A 15814-nucleotide genomic window follows, 5' to 3' on the forward strand; every position below is an offset into this window, starting at 1 on the left:
GTGACCTGGAAGCCAAGAAGGCCAACAAAATACTGGGGGCATCAAGATGAGCATTCCCAGCAGGTCAGGGAGTGATGCTGCCCCTCTGCCCAGCCCTGGAGGCACCTCTGGAGTGCTGTGTCCAGCTCTGGATCCTCAGCACAGCAGGGACAGGAGCTCCCGGAGGGTCCCTGCCCAGGAAAGGCTGAGGGAGCTGGGGCTGCTCAGCCTGGAGAGGAGCCCCAGCTGAGAGGGGCCTCGGTTCTGCCTGTCCCTGGTTGTCCCTGGGTGTCCCTGGATGTCCCTGGCTGTCCCTCTCTGTCCCTGGATATCCCTGGCTGTCCCTCTCTGTCCCTGTCCATCCCTGGCTGTCCCTGTCCATCCCTGGCTGTCCCTGGGTGCAGGAGGGGCAGAGCAGGGCCAGGCTCTGCTCCAGGCCCAGCAGTGGCACCAGAGCCACGGGCAGGGGCTGAGCCCAGGATCTGCCCTGCACAGGAGGCAGAACTTGTGCCCTGGGCAGTGCCCAGCCCTGAGCAGAGCCCAGAGAGGCTGTGGATCCTCCTCGCTGGGGATATCCCAGACCCACCTGGCCTCAATCCCGTGCCCTGTGCTCTGGGATGGCCCTGCCTGCACCAGATGTGACCCACAGCGATTCCTCCCCGCCCGACATTCTGATTTCATCCATCCTCTTCTGAAAACCTGGCGACGAACCTCGAGCAGCTTTCGCGCTGCACCCACCAAACGCGGCGCGGAGGGGCCGGCCGGGATAAAATTAATTAAACAAATTAACGCCGCTCTTACAGAACCCTCAGGTAGGGGAGGCCACGCCCCCTTTGACCACGCCCACGCGTTCGCGCCCATCGTGGCCACGCCCTTTATGTCCCTCCGCGCCTCCCGTAGCGGCCGCGTCATCGCGGGGCTGCGGCGGCGCCGGCGGCGGGACCGGCCCCGGTGGGCCCCGGTGAGTGCGGGGGCACTGCGGGCACCTCGGACACACCGCGGGGCCCTCGGGAGCGCCGACCGCGCCCTCCCGCTTCCCCCGCCCAAGCGGCCGCGCTGCTCCGGCTCTGCGTGTGACCGGGAGTGGGGAACGGAGCCCGCGGCAGCACGTGGGAGGCACCGGGAGGGCCGCGCCGCTCTCGGTCCGCAGCGACCGGGCGTTGTTTTTATTTAATCTGGAGAGCCGAGGCGTTCTGGTCGCTGATGGATGGCTGTAAATGCACCTTTGGGGTTGTCTGCCTGATTTTTGGTGGTAAAAGCACAGAAATCCGGTGTTGCTCCCGGTGCACCGGGGCTGTTGTGAGCCCGGCCCGGTGCGCTCAGGGGAGCGGCTGCGGTTTCCAGCTCCTTTCCCAGGGACAGAGCTCAGAGCAGCCGCCTCGGTCATTCAGGGATTCTGTCAGAACCCTCGGGGTGCCCAAAATTAACCGCGGGTTTTAAAAAGAAGTCAACAGCAAGTTTAAAAAAAAATAAATAAACGGGATTTTTTTAAAAAAACGAACACGAAGTTTAAAAGTATTATCAGAATTCAGTCTTTGTGACTCCTTAATTTCCTTCTTGTGGAAGAAGCTTTCCCATCCCTGCTTTTTTAGCAGCTAGAAGCGATGTGAAGCCAGCGGTTCCCACGTGGAGCAGGATTTCTCCTCGCTGTGCTGCACGTACCAGCAAGGCGTGTAAAATCCCTAAAAATTCCTCTGCAGGATGAGATCTTCACTCATTCCTGAAATAGCAGGAGTGGGGGGTTGTTTTTCCCCGTGTTTATTTTAGTTGAAGGAATGAAAACCGTTTTCACAGCGTTCCCTGCGGGGTTGTTTCCCCTCCCTGCAGTAACAGGTGGAAATGTTGTTGTGTGCAGGTGAAGCAGCTTTGTCTTGCTCTGCTGCAGGTAACCACCACTCCCAGCGAGGCAGCAGCTCCTCCTGAGGAATTAAGGTAATTAATATTCCCTGAGGAATTAAGGTAATTAATATTCCCTTGGAATGCAGCTTATTGCACCCAGGGATTCTCAAAGCAGCCTTGTTAGGCACTGTCAGGATTTTCTCCTCGGGAGGCTCTGTGGAAAAGGCCTTGCAGAGGTGGCAGATGTGACATTTTCACTCTTTATTTCTGCATCACAACTGCTCAAATGTTTTGTTTTGGGTTTTTCCTCCTGCTGTCAGTTGGAAATATGCTGGTAAACGATGAGGATGAAGCTGGAGACACAGAGGCACCTTCAGTCTCTGCATTATTCCAATTCCTCCACAATAATCACTGCTGCAGCTCTGACATCTCTTAACAGCTGCACTCAAAATTCCTTTCCCAGACAATCCCAACAAAAGACTGTTCTCCTCCCTAGGAGAATGAAATACCTTCATTTACAAAGTAAAGGTTTTTTTTTTTTCTCTTCATGTCTCTGAATAAATTCCACATAATTAAAGGAATAGTTTCTATTAGTTTTATTTATACTTTATTTTAATTGACTAATTTTTAATTTTAAACTATTTCTCTTTTTTTTTTTTGATGGCATGGTTTTTATTCTGTTATTTTATTAATAGTTTTTCTTAGGCAAGTGGTGCTGATCACAAGTTTGTGTTACTGCAGAGCATCTGACACTTGGTCTGAATTATTTCTGTGTCTTTCAACACAAACAGTTCTCTGCCAGCATAAGATAATCACCAACAAAACCAACTGAAATATCCATTTCTGTTCCTGCAGGAAAATGCTGAGAAGTCTGAAAGGACTCGTCTGTCGCTCTCTGAAGGTGAGTCCTGTAAGAGCCTGGTGCTATTTCCAATATTTCAATTTTCCCATGGCCTGGAATGACAATTTACAGCGGTAAAAAGTGAGATTCTTCTTACATTTGTCAGCTAAAACCTCTAAATTGGGGGTGTAAACTCCCACTGTGGGCTGAGGAAAGAGCTGGTGCAGCATTTCCACATTTCCCTGAGGAGTCTGGGGAGAAGGAACCAGGATGCTGAGCTCCTCCAGCTTCCACTCACATGTTCCTCAGGAAACAGGGATTATTCCACTTGCTCTGCACGGTTGGAATGTCCACAGGAAGAATTCACCAGCCTTGCACTAATCCTGTGGGAAGAATTTTTCCAGAAACGATGGAATCATTCCTGAGCTGGAAGGGACCCCCAGGGATGGTGGAGTCAGCTCCTGGCGCTGCCTGGACACCCCAAGAATCCCACCTGGATTTGCTGGGAGCTCCAAAGGCTCCTTGGGGCTGTTCCCATTCCCTGGAGAGCCTGGGCAGTGCCTGAGCCCCCTCTGGGGCAAGAGCCTTTTATTTATTTTCATTTCCTGAGCCAAAAAGTGTCTCAGTGCTTTGGCCGGGTGTAGCCATAGCAGCTCTACTCGCTGTGTTATCCAGAGAGACTCCTTAAACCCTAAACAGCAGCAGCAGCAGCGCTCCATGGCTCTGGAATTGCTTCCTGATGGAAAAGAATTCCGGCTGCGTTGTTTGCTGCTGCCTTTTCCAGCCTTTTCCCCTGGAGCACAGCGATGTGGGGAGCGATGGGGGCGGCTGCAGCTGCCTCCTCCCGCAGCTCTGCCTGGGCACGGCTTCCCTTCCCGGGCAGCCTCTGCGGAACCAGCCCCGCGTTCCCGAGCCCGGGGTCCGTGGAATGTGTGGGAACAGCCCGGGATCAGCCCGGGATCCATGGAACAGCCCGGGATCAGCCCGGGATCCATGGAACAGCCCGGGGACAGCCCGGGATCCATGGAACAGCCCAGGATCAGCCCGGGATCCATGGAACAGCCTGGGGACAGCCCGGGATCCATGGAACAGCCCGGGATCCATGGAACAGCCCGGGGACAGCCCGGGATCCATGGAACAGCCCGGGATCAGCCTGGGATCCATGGAACAGCCCAGGATCAGCCCGGGATCCATGGAACACACGGGAACAGCCTGGGATCCATGGAACAGCCCGGGGACAGCCCGGGATCCATGGAACAGCCCGGGATCAGCCCGGGATCCATGGAACACACGGGAACAGCCCGGGATCCATGGAACACACGGGATCAGCCCGGGATCCATGGAACACACGGGAACAGCCCGGGATCCATGGAACACACGGGAACAGCCCGGGATCCATGGAACACACGGGATCAGCCCGGGATCCATGGAACACACGGGAACAGCCCGGGATCCATGGAACATGCAGGAACAGCCCGGGATCCATGGAACATGCAGGAACAGCCCGGGATCCATGGAACACACGGGAACAGCCCGGGATCCATGGAACATGCAGGAACAGCCCGGGATCCATGGAACATGCAGGAACAGCCCGGGATCCATGGAACATGCGGGAACAGCCCGGGATCCATGGAACATGCGGGAACAGCCCGGGATCCATGGAACATGCGGGAACAGCCCGGGATCCATGGAACATGCGGGAACAGCTCCACCTCATGGCTCGGGACTCCCGATCCATCTCGGGCACCACGTGGTGGTTCGCTGCCATTTCAGGGATCCCAGGAATGCCACTCCTGGCCCTGGGCAGATGGAAACTTATCCCCAAATGCACCGAGGATGGGAGAGCCCGATGGATGTTCCTGGTATTCCAAAGCCGAGGGATCCAGGCTGAGCTTTTGTTCAGGAGGAGGAGGAGGAGGGATCCAGGGGCACCTCACTGATCTGAACTCAGGACATCAAAGCTTCAGCAGGAACGTCCTGAGCCATCTGTGGTGGTTTAAAATGTGGATTTTCCGGGCCGTGGATGCTGTAAATGGAAACAGTGAGTGCTGAAATGTGAAATCTGTATCTCTGGAACTCGGGACAGCTGTGAGCAGTCACTCACTGCCTGTGCTGGCTTTGTGGCACCTCAGAGAGCAGCAATTCCCTTTCCCAAGGTGCTTGGGAGCTGCTTCCACACACACAAAGCTCCAGAGCACCAGGAGGGGTTTTGGAAAGAGCTGTCGTGCTCAGGCTGCAAGTGGAATTGTAAAATAATGTCATTGCAGGGTCACTTACAGATGGGATGTGCTGTGTTGACGGAAAAAAATAGAAATTTAATGTGTTTGGCTGCAAGACCAGAGGATTTGACTTCAGGACAAAGTCTCTTCACACTTTCATTCTGACTTCCACTCCCTTCAGAGAACTCATGAGGAGCTGGCTTGTGTCCCATGGAGATTCCAGGTCCTGCTGAGCTCGGTTTGGGCTTTTTAAAACATGAGATTGCTGATATTGATTTGATGAAGCATCATTCAGCTCGAGGCTGTATCTGGACATCCCTAAAATCTGAACACAGAGAAGAAGTTCATCCTTGCTTCGTTTTCATTCAGCTCTGCTGGTCAGGGATAAGGATTTGTGTGATAGCCCTGGGAAAGGATGAGCAGGGAGCTCTCCCAGCAAAGCTCTGCCCTCACACTCACCTGGGGCTTGAGGAGGAGGGAATGTGGGATCAGAGAATCATGGAATGGTTTGGGAGGGACCTCACACCACATCCATGGCAGGGACACCTTCCTTAGGCTGCTCCAAACCCCATCCAAGCTGGCCTTGGATCAGGGATCCAGGGGCAGTCACAGCTTCTCTGATCACCCTGGTCAAGGGAAATGAGAGGGACTCTGATTCCAGGCTGGAAGTGACTTAGGCTGACATTTTTTAGGTGATCAGGTGACAAGAGTCGCCTTCTGTATTTATTCATGTATTAAATTGGCATCTTTGTGTCTTGCTCACGGCTATAAATTGTCATCTCCGTGGATTTTAAAGTAAACAGAGCCAAATAAGCCATCCTAAAGGATCATTTGAGTTTGAGGAGGAAAAAGGCATTGTGGGAACAAGATGTGTTGGGTGATCTCCTTATTTGCACTGCAGCTGTTTGTTCCAGAGGGTCCAGACTGGTTTCATTCCTTCCCTCACAGGAAGGCAAGTGTCCAAGTGCATTCCAGACATCTGGAATCTGGGTGATCCCACTTTCACTGGAGCCCTTGTGGCTTTGCAGTGGCCCCACTGGGGTGGCAGCAGAGCTGTGTCATGCCATGGGGAGCTGAGACAGCTGTCCCTGGCTCTGAGCTTTGCATTCTGCTGCTCTCACCCAGACAAAATAGGAAACTGCTGGCTCTGTTCAGCTGCAACTGGCCCTGTCAGTGCTGTGAGGGGCTCTCAGCTTGTCCCAGAGCCTGTCTGGAGGATGCACTTCCTAAATCATTGACAAATGTTTGTGTTTTCTTTCACCACGACATAATAAAATGCTTGTCCTGCCACTGCTCACTTTCTTGCCTGTTTTGGCTGGGCTTTGCAGGCAGGCTTCAGCAGTCTGTCTGGGGAAAAATGAATTAATCAGCTTAGCTGGCTGTTTTGGTTTCTCAGCCACTCTGTATCCTAATGCCAGAGTCTGGATGCAGGGACACAGTCAGGGAAATCAGTGCAGGGAGTGTAATTATAAATACCAAACAGTGGGCAGAGCTGCACTAATCCCTGGGTAATTGAGGTGATTATGGATTGCTAGACAGCCTGAATTTTCAGGGTGCTGCCACTCCTCAGTGTAGGCAGAAACACGATGGGCACTTCCCAGCAGTGAGGCCTTAATGGCTGGATGTGGGATCTTAAGGAATTTTGTGGGGTAAAACTGAAGGTGCAGGGCTTGGCTCACTGAGGTGGCTTCAGGTGGGAATGGTTTCCGTGCAGGTATCTAAATGTGAAATCTGGTTCTGCAGCATGTGGGTTTATGTGATGAATTTCCATGCTAATGATGAGTTTTCATTCTAATTGCAATCAGAGTTCAGCTCTGGGTTACACGTGCCACGAGCGCTCAGAACAGACTCCCTGGCTTGTTTTTCACCAGCAATCCTTGGCTGCTGAGAGCTTTGTTGTGTCTTTGCCTTGTTCTCCCCTCAGCTGGACCGTGGCTGTGCCCTCCACACGGCAGCCAGGGATGGGCTGAGCTCGGTGTCCAGCCAGGATGTCCCGGCAGAGAGGCCCCGAGCAGTTTTCCACACCAGCGAGAGCGACCCGGTGAGTGGCTGTCAGTGCTGTCCCTGTGTCCTGGTCACCAGGGAGGGGTGTCCTGGGTGCCACCAGGGCCATCCTGGGAGCCAGGGAAAGGGGGTGCTCAGACCTAACCCAGGGATCCAACCCTGGCTGTACAGGGCACCTGCTCAGGGTGGGGCTGTTCTGCCTGAGAGCTCCTGGGAGCAGGCATTGATCCCTTCTCCAGAGCTGCACTGATGAGAGTGTTGGAGACGCTGGGATGTGGCTCAGCCTGTCATCAGACACCATTCATTTCAACTCCAGGGTTATTCTTCCCTGGAAGAGCCTCCCTGAGCTGGCTGTGAAGGGGATGAAAACCACACCCCAGATGACCTCAGCATGGCTCTGCAGCATCACAATTCCAGCCTCACTCTCTGTCTCAAGCACAAAATGAAGGGGAATAAATGAATGGAAGGAGCCTTTGAGGTGGCTTTTCTGCTGCCTGTGTAATTGGAGTCTCTGGGTGCCGATTCCTCCGGGGTCTCTATGGAAACGGCAGCGGGAGATGATCTGCTGCACGTGACCCGGTGTCTCCATGGATTGCACAGCACAGGCCAGATGGCCACATTGTCCCCACTGTCCTGTTCCTGCCTTTTTGTTGCCAAGCAACTGGCTCTGGCATTCTGACTTGTGCCTGAGCTTTGGCACGGCTTCGGCCGCCTTCAGCCGTCCCTGGGCTGGCTGGGTCACTCCAGCAGCAAATCCTGCTGCTCCCCAGCTCCTGCACCAGATAATCCCATTTAAATGGGGCTAAGAAAGCCACTAAACACAAAATTTTTCATCGGAGTTTGTGTACCTTTCTGTTAGCAAAGCTCCCTGAGGATAAAAGCACTGACCCACGTGATGTAGGAGAGTGGAGGAATTTGCCCAAAATCGTGCAGCAAGCCAGGGGTGCAGCTGAGAATGAAAATGGGCTCTGGAGTCCTGCTCTTGTGTTTGAGCCGTGGGAAACCACAGGTGCTGTTGGTCTGTGTGCAGCATGTGCAGAATTCCAGGGAATGCACAGTTTGAAATAATCCTGAAGTGTCACTTCATAGTTCTCCTCAGGTGACGCCTCCTTTCTGCAGGACACCTTTTGAACAGCCAGGATTTAACATTTCCCCCTTTTACAAAGATTTCCTGACCAGTGAACCCAAATTTAGCAGCTCCAGCAGCTCAGGCCTTTGCTGAAGTTACCAAATTAGAAATCATTCCTTGAATCAGGAGTTCCTCAAAATCCTGCAGCTGTGTCAAGGTGGACCACAGAGTCCAGGACACCCTGGAGCCAGAAAATTCATGGATATGCAACAGCAGCAGGGGTCCATGAAGAGTCCATCAAGAACTGGGAAAAGCCAAATATTCCTGGCCAAACAAGCAGAAGTCACACCTGCACATAAAAATGCTCACACATAAAGTAAAGAAAAGAAGGAAATTATTATATTTGTTGTTGTGCATGCCAGTTTTTATATATATCCAGAATAAAGAGGAGGATGTTTTTACTTTAAATCCATGGTAAAATGCAGAGCAGGATGAGATCTAAGCTTCAAAGATTAGCACAAAACTGCTCAAAGTCACACAGGAAGGGCTGCAGAGTAATCTCTATTTACTGTCCTAATTAGACAAGACACAAAAATGGACAACTTGGGCAAGAAGAAATAAGTAAGTGCTTTGCAGGTATTGCATGGCAGGAAAAGAGAATAATGAGGGGAAAAAGTAGGCATTAAATTCTCAGATCCCAGTGACAACAGCTTCTTGCTGTCATTATGGTGAGACCTGTAGAAATAAATGCAGCAGGATTCAAGTCCAGTGGAGGAATAGCCCTGATCACTGAGGTCAACACAAAGGATTGGAAATTATTGCCCCAGAAAAGAGATTTTTTGAGGTTTTAAGCCTCCAACCCCAGTAACCAAATGGGACCATGGGAATTACTCCTGGGAGGGAGCAGCCCAAGGCAGAAAACAACATTGTGTCACAAAAGAAAGTGAATGTGACACCAGCAGGTAACTCAGAAGGGTGTCACACCTCTGTTAAGGTTTGGGGGGACTGTGAAAGGTGAATTCATGGAGCACAGGGCCACTGGTGCCCCCAAAACACCACGGTTCATACACAAACTCAGGGAATCCCTTCATTATTTAGTGCCAGGTGGGATCTCCTCTCTTTAGCCTCTTCCAAAGCAGCTGCCAGCACTGTCCTGACCCCACAATTCCTGCTCTGTCTTGCTCTGCCTCACAGTGAGAGAGTATTGTCTGTGACTGAGCACTGCCTCCATCCCACCCTCCCAGGCTTCCAGGAAAGAGGCATCACCAGAGTGACAATTCCCATTTTCCCTTCCAGGCCAAGCACACGGAGCAGCACGAGGCTCGTCTGTACAACATCCCCCTGGAGGAGGTGAAGGCTGTGTTCCCCCACGGGCTGCCCCACCGCTTCCAGCAGCAGGTATTCCAGCTTGGGGGGAATGCACTCAGGGTGCCCAGAGCAGCTGGGGCTGCCCCTGGATCCCTGGAAGTGTCCAGGGCCAGGCTGGATGGGGTTGGAGCAGCCTGGGATAGTGGAAGGTGTCCCTGCCATGGCAGAGGGTGGGATGTGATGATCTTTAAGGTCCCATGCAACCCAAACCATTCCATGACTGTGTGGGAAGAACCAGATCCATTGGTGACTGTGATGTTTTCCTGTTGGAATGAGGGGGAGCAAGAGTGCAGTTATTCCTGGCCCTCACTGTTGTTTTCAACATCTAAGAGATGTTGAAACTCAGAGCAGCAGCAGAAAAGTCTGAGGGCTCCAGCTCAGGCAATCTTCATTCCAGTGTTTTCCATCTCTAACATCCAAGCACTTAATGAATTACAGAAATATTTTCCATGGCTATATTTCTGTGTGAAACAGGCTGTCTCATGAAAAATCAGTTTATATCTGCAACAAAACAACCTTGTCTCCTGATTTGTGTGGTGGAACTGTGCTGGGCTCTGCTCTGTGAGCAGCTGCCTGCCTGAGTCAGGAACACATTCCTTACCTGTGCATATCCAGGTCACTGAGCTGGATTCATGGACAGCCCGCTCAGCCACACCCCAGTCTGTGGGAACAGGGTGGAGCAGCTGACCCAGAAAACGCTTTCTGGGCACAGGAAGGACAAGAAGGTCTTTTCACTGAGGGGAAGCAGCGCTTCACCAACCCTGGGGTGCTGCTGGGCAGAGCTGGGGGTGTTGGGAGCCTCCAGGCAGGGATGGAGCTGGGCTGGGGGCAGCTGTGCTGGGTCAGCTCGTGGCATCTTGGTGCCATCTGCTCCTTTCTCAGATCCGGACCTTCAACGAGGCGCGTGTGATGGTGCGGAAGCCGGCGCTCGAGCTCCTCACTTACCTGAGGAGCTCCAACTTCGCCCACCCTGCTGTCAGATATGTGATCTGTATCCTTTAATTTGGGGGTGGGATGAAGAGAAACAAGCAGTTTGTGCAGTGAGAGGGTTTTTGTGTCCCTGAGCTGGTGCAGTCTCCAGGAGGTGGTGCCACGTGGTCTGTGGTCAGTGCAGGGACTCGGGGCACTTCAGGAAGCTCAGATACCTTTTTTCCCTTATTCCTTTATTCCCTTATTCCCTTATTCCTTTATTCCTTTATTCCAGCTGATGACACAGACCTACAAACAGGGTCAGGACATGGGGCTCCTCAGCTCTGCTCCTTGGGGTGGGGCACAAGGAGAAGGAACTCTGCAGGTTTTGATGAGCTCTGAGCTCCCTGTATGTCCTTTCTGGAAGAATCACAGTCAAATACAAGCTGAAGTGTTTTTTCAGAGACTTTCCTTGACAGTCCTTGTTGGAGATGGTGAGAGGGGAACAGGGAAGACCATGACCCTGTGCCATGTGCTTCACTACTGCTCGAGGCAGGGCTGGCTGGTGCTGCACATCCCGGATGGTGAGAAAACCAGGGCTCTGTTACCACACCAGACACCAAAAGCAGCTGCTTCAGGAGCTGGGGGATAGCCCACCACAATCTATCCTTGTTTTCCCTTAGTGGAGAAGGCTCATAAAACACAAAGCCCCCAAATAAAGTAGAGGATAACTATTTATTTTCACCTGCTCACACGTGCTTTGGGTCAGTCTGGTTTTCTCCATTGTTTGGGGTCTGTGTGCCCTCCTCTGATCCTGAGGGAAGAGTTCTCCAGTCAGGATGGAGCTGCATCCACCTCTGGTGTCCCAGCACAGGAAGGACATGGGCCTGTTGAAATGAATCCAGAGGAGGCACCAAGATGATCAGAGTGATCAGGGGGAGCAGCTCTGCTGTGAGGAAAGACTGGGAGAATTGGGATTGTTCAGCCTGGAGAAGAAAAGGCTCTGGGTTTACCTAATTGTGGCCTTCCAGGACCTAATGGGGCTACAAGAAAAATGGAGAGGGACTATTTACAAGGGAGTGAAGGGACAGGACGTGGGGGAATGGCCTCCCACTGCCAGAGGGCAGGATAAGATGGCATGTAGAGAAGAAATTCCTCCCTGGGAGGGTGGGCAGGCCTGGCACAGGTGCCCAGAGCAGCTGGGGCTGCTCCATCCCTGGATGTGTTCAAGGCCAGGTTGGACAGGGCTTGGAGCAACGTGGGATCATGGAAAGTGTCCCTGCCCATGGCAGGGGCTGGATGATCTTTAACCCAGCCCAAACCATTCCACGATTCTCTGACTTTCCTTACCAGAGTTGCAGAAAAAGCACAATCAACACAAACACCACCCCCACCCCATACCATTATTTTGACTAAAAAAAAATAAAATAAAATTCAAAACAACTGTTCTATTTTGTTCACAGCTCATCTCTGGGTGAAGAACTGCAAGGAGCTTTTGCAGTCTTCCTACAAGAAAGATCGCCTGGATCAGCCTCTGCAGGCTTCTGTCTGGCTCAAGAACTTCAAAACCTCCAATGAACGTTTCCTGCAAGAGGTTTGTGGCTGCAAACCCCACCCACTGCCCTGTGCTGGACCTCAGGTGCTGTAGGAAAAGCACTTTACATCCCCTCTGTGGGGATGGCCGCTGGTGGTGGATACTTCTCCCAGATTCTGCAATCCAGCCTTGCTTTGCCTCCTTTCACCCCCAGTTTAATCATAGTTTTCTTCCCACAGATAAAAACACAAAAAAAATACATGTGGGGCAAACAAGAAAGCACAGAGGAGGGCAGACCTTTGGGGGAAGTGGTGGAGCAGGTAAGGAGCAGCCACTGCTGCTGGTGTGGTCTCACCTGGTGCCAGAGGATCCCATGGCTGTGTTTGTGGAACAGATTGCTCCTCAAGAGCTTAGAGATGTCAGTCCTGGGAAATAGAAGGTGTCTCCCTACCAACAAAAGCTGTTGTTGGAGGATGTGGTGGGTCTGTAAAGAAAACTGTACAGAGAATTTGGACAGAAGACAAAGTTAAAACTTGAAATTCCCACGTTTTGATGCTCAAACTGCTCCTTGGAAAGGAAACAAAGAGGTTGTTGCCTGTCTTCCCCTGAAGAAGGGCAGCCCAAAAGTCACCAGCATCACCCCCTAGCAAGAAATGCAGGCTGAGCTCTGTGTCCTGTGCTCCCCACAGGGTCTGGCTCGTGTCAGGAGTGCCACTGATGCCGTGGGGGTGGTGCTGAGGGAGATCAAGCAGCAGAGTCACCGCGGCTCCTTCCGGCTCCTCGTGGCCGTGGACGGCGTCAACGCGCTCTGGGGACGGACCACGCTGAGGAAGGAGGACAAGAGCCCTGTGAGGATGATGCCTTCTTGGGGCTACCTAAAATCAGACAAAATTAAGGGAATTCATTCCCTTAATTTAAAAAAAAAAAAAAAAAAAAAGCAGTTATATTTATTGAAGGGCCTTCAGGTATTTTTAGGTCTGCCCTAAAATGGATGATGGGTCATGCATGGCTTTTCAAATTTTTATAAGTTTGGTCCATTTGCATATTGGGGGTTAATTTTCCAATTACAGCTTCAGGTAATGAAGTCATTTACCCCAAATTTGCTGCCCCAACTCCCTTTTGTTCCCATTTCCTGAGGCAGTGAGGTGTCCTTGATTCCCAGGCCTGCAGAGGAATTGTTCTGTCTGCCCAAAATGGGAAAGCAGCAGCTCACTGTATATGGAGTTTAGAATTATTACAAAGAATTGCAGCATTACAAATAGATAAAAAATATAAAAGCTAAAATCCTAAGGCATCATTCCTCCCCTCATCATTCCCCAGAGCTCTGCCCTGATTCTTGCTGCAAGGGGGAACAGGGAGGGTGTTCGGTTCAGTTTTAGTTCTGTGGCAAACCCTGAAAATGTTCAGGCTTTGGAGGGGCTGGAAAGGTTCATATCGTGCTTTAGACAATTTTTACTCAATTTTTACTGTCTCCCTGAGACAGAAGTGCAGGTGGGTGTTGTTGGAGAGGCAGGGCCTGGGTGTTGCTCAGTGCAGCATGACTCAGGCTCGATGCTGCAGGGCTAAAGGAAAGCAAGGTAAAAAAAATGCCTGAAGGATACAAACGACCCTGGCAGCCTAATTGGAAGGAGGGGAATTGGTGTCTCAGATAGGAGCTGCTGGCAATAAAAAAGTGATGCAGACAATCTCCACCAGGTTTCTCCAGAGGAGCTGACGCTCGTGCACAACCTGCGGAAGATGCTGAGGAATGACTGGGTGAGTTCCAGCTCTGCCTTTGTGTCACTCCCAGCACTTAAAGCTGCCACCAGCCCAAAGCTACGAGCCCAGCACTGCTGAAGGAGAGCACAGGCACAGCATCAGTGTCTGTGGCACCACCTGAGGAGAAGGAGAAGAGCTCGAATCTCTGGCAGCTTTTCCTGGCTCCTGATTCCCCCCACAGCTTCCTCTGGTGCAGGACCCTGAGCTGGAGGTGTTTGATAGTCCTTGGGACAGTTTGGGTTGTGATTTAACTAATGAGAGCTGGTTTCTGAACAATTTGCTGTAGGAGATCAACTCCTCCTGCTGCTTTTTCAGTCCCCTGGATGCTCAGAGCTAGAACGAGTAGGCTTCAGATTTAAAGGTATATAAGAAAGTCCTTTTTCAAGTATTTCACTTGTCTGCATAGAAAACCCAAATTATAGGTAAGGAAAGTTTTAATGGGAACATGAGCTATGTATTTTCCCTGTGCTCACATGGACTTGGAGCAGTCAGGATTAGTGTGGTCAGGAGCGTTATAAAAAGTTAATCTTGTAGAATTTTTGAGGAATCCAGATCCCAGAATGGGATCCTAAAGCCCACTCAGTCCCACCCCTGCAATGAGCAGGGACACCTTGCACTGTCCCAGGAGCTCCCAGCCCCATCCAGCCTGGCCTTGGACACTTCCAGGGATTCAGGGGCAGCCCCAGCTGCTCTGGGCACCTGTGCCAGCCCTCCCCAGGCACACAGCCAGGAATTCCTTCCCAATATCCCATCCAGCCCTGCCCTGTTACTGTGAAACCATCTCCCCTTGTCCTGTCACTCCATGCCTCGTCCCCAGTCCCTCTCCAGCTCTCCTGGAGCCCCTTTAGGCCCTGCCAGGGGCTCTGAGCTCTCCCTGGAGCCTTCTCTTCTCCAGGTGAGCACCCCCAGCTCTCCCAGCCTGGTTCAGAGCAGAGGGGCTCCATCCTGGAACCTTTGTGGCCTCCTCTGGACTTGCTCCAGCAGCTCCATCCTCCAAGAAGAAGATGCTTCAGAGGTTGATCCTAAACTGGGTTTGCAGCTAACAGGATTTTTTATTTCTGATCTGCCTTCCAGAGTGGAGGTGCCATCGTGACCACCCTCAGCCAGACTGGCTCACTCTTCAAACCCAGCTCAGCCTACACTCCCCAGGAGTTGTTGGGAAAGGTGAGTCACGGCCTCTTGGGTTTTTTTATCCTCTTCACATCAGGAAACAAACAAAAATCTTGTTTGGTGAGCTGGTTCTGTTGAAGGGATGCTGTTGAGGGTCTCTGTGGGTCACACACACCTTTGGGTCAGCAGTGCCCTGACAGCCAGGGGATCCAACTGTCCTGGGGTGTGCCAGGCACAGGCAGGGGACTGTCCCTGCTCTGGGCTGGGGCAGCCTCACCTCCAGTCCTGGGAGCAGTTTGGGCATCACAATAAAGGTCTGAAGCTGCTGGAGAGCGTCCAAAGGAGAGACACGAGGGTGGTGAAGGGTCTGGAGGATGAGGAGCATCTGAGGGCATTTGGTCTGTCCAGCTGGAGGAGAGGAGACGGAAAGGAGACCTCGGGGATCTGCAGCTCTGGCTTCTGCTCCCTGTGACCAGGCCAGGACCCAGGGGAACGCCGGGCGCTGGGGCAGGGCAGGGTTGGGCTGGGTATCAGGTAAAGGCTCTTTTCTCAGAGGATGCTGGGGCACTGAACAGGGAATGGTGACAGCCCCAGGTCTGCCAGAGCTCGAGGAGCATTTGGACACCACTCCCAGGCACAGGCTGGGATTGTTGGGGTGTCTCCATGGCCAGGAGCTGGACTGGATGATCCTTGTGGGTCCCTTCCAGCTCAGGATATTCCATGACTCCACGACAGAGCTCTGATTGAGCTCCCAAGGCGTCTGGGCCGTGTCCCCACCCAGCCCCGCCACTGACCCCGACTTGCCTCCCTTCCCAGGAGGGGTTTGACGCCTTGGACCCCTTTGTGCCCATCTCGGTCCCCAACTACAGCCCGAGGGAGTTCGAGAGCTGCTACGGCTACTACCTGGAGCGCAAGTGGCTGCAGCACGAGAAAGGTCAGTGCCCGGGGAGGGGGCAAACCCCGGGGCCGTGCTCTCCTCCTCCCCTTCCCTCTCTCCCCCAACCCCTCAATCTCTGTCTCTCTCCCTCGCAGCGCACACGGAGGACGGGAAGGCGGAGCTGCAGTTCCTGAGCGGCTTCAACCCTCGGCAGCTGGACCGGCTGGCGGGGCCCTTATAGCGCAATAAAGGCTCGGTTCCCTCGTTCTCCGTGTCGGTGTCCGTGTCGGTGTCGGTGTCGGTGCCC

At 52.7% G+C, this 15814-nt stretch overlaps 1 protein-coding gene across 3 annotated transcripts; it reads left to right on the plus strand.

Annotated features, from left to right (window-relative positions):
- The first annotated feature begins 881 nt into the window (after positions 1–881).
- DAP3 (death associated protein 3) lies at positions 882–15774 on the plus strand. Of its 3 annotated transcripts, none has more exons than XM_014260887.2 (14): positions 882–940; positions 1835–1911; positions 2674–2719; positions 6803–6919; positions 9248–9349; positions 10202–10310; positions 10720–10812; positions 11692–11822; positions 12002–12082; positions 12452–12610; positions 13458–13517; positions 14595–14684; positions 15447–15564; positions 15663–15774. In XM_014260887.2, exons 3-14 carry the CDS (start codon positions 2678–2680, stop codon positions 15746–15748), a joined length of 1188 nt encoding a protein of 395 aa, XP_014116362.2. In that variant the 5' UTR covers positions 882–940; positions 1835–1911; positions 2674–2677; the 3' UTR covers positions 15749–15774. The 3 variants fall into 3 exon arrangements, with proteins under 3 accessions (XP_014116362.2, XP_005532325.2, XP_014116363.2); XM_005532268.3 differs by having other exon boundaries at positions 887–940; positions 1865–1911; XM_014260888.2 differs by lacking the exon at positions 1835–1911 and having other exon boundaries at positions 898–940.
- Positions 15775–15814: the final 40 nt, after the last annotated feature.

The sequence above is a fragment of the Pseudopodoces humilis genome, chromosome 31 (assembly GCF_049639895.1).
Source record: "Pseudopodoces humilis isolate 2021_Gansu_Grassland_sample_001 chromosome 31, ASM4963989v1, whole genome shotgun sequence".
In the NCBI taxonomy this organism is placed as follows: domain Eukaryota; kingdom Metazoa; phylum Chordata; class Aves; order Passeriformes; family Paridae; genus Pseudopodoces; species Pseudopodoces humilis.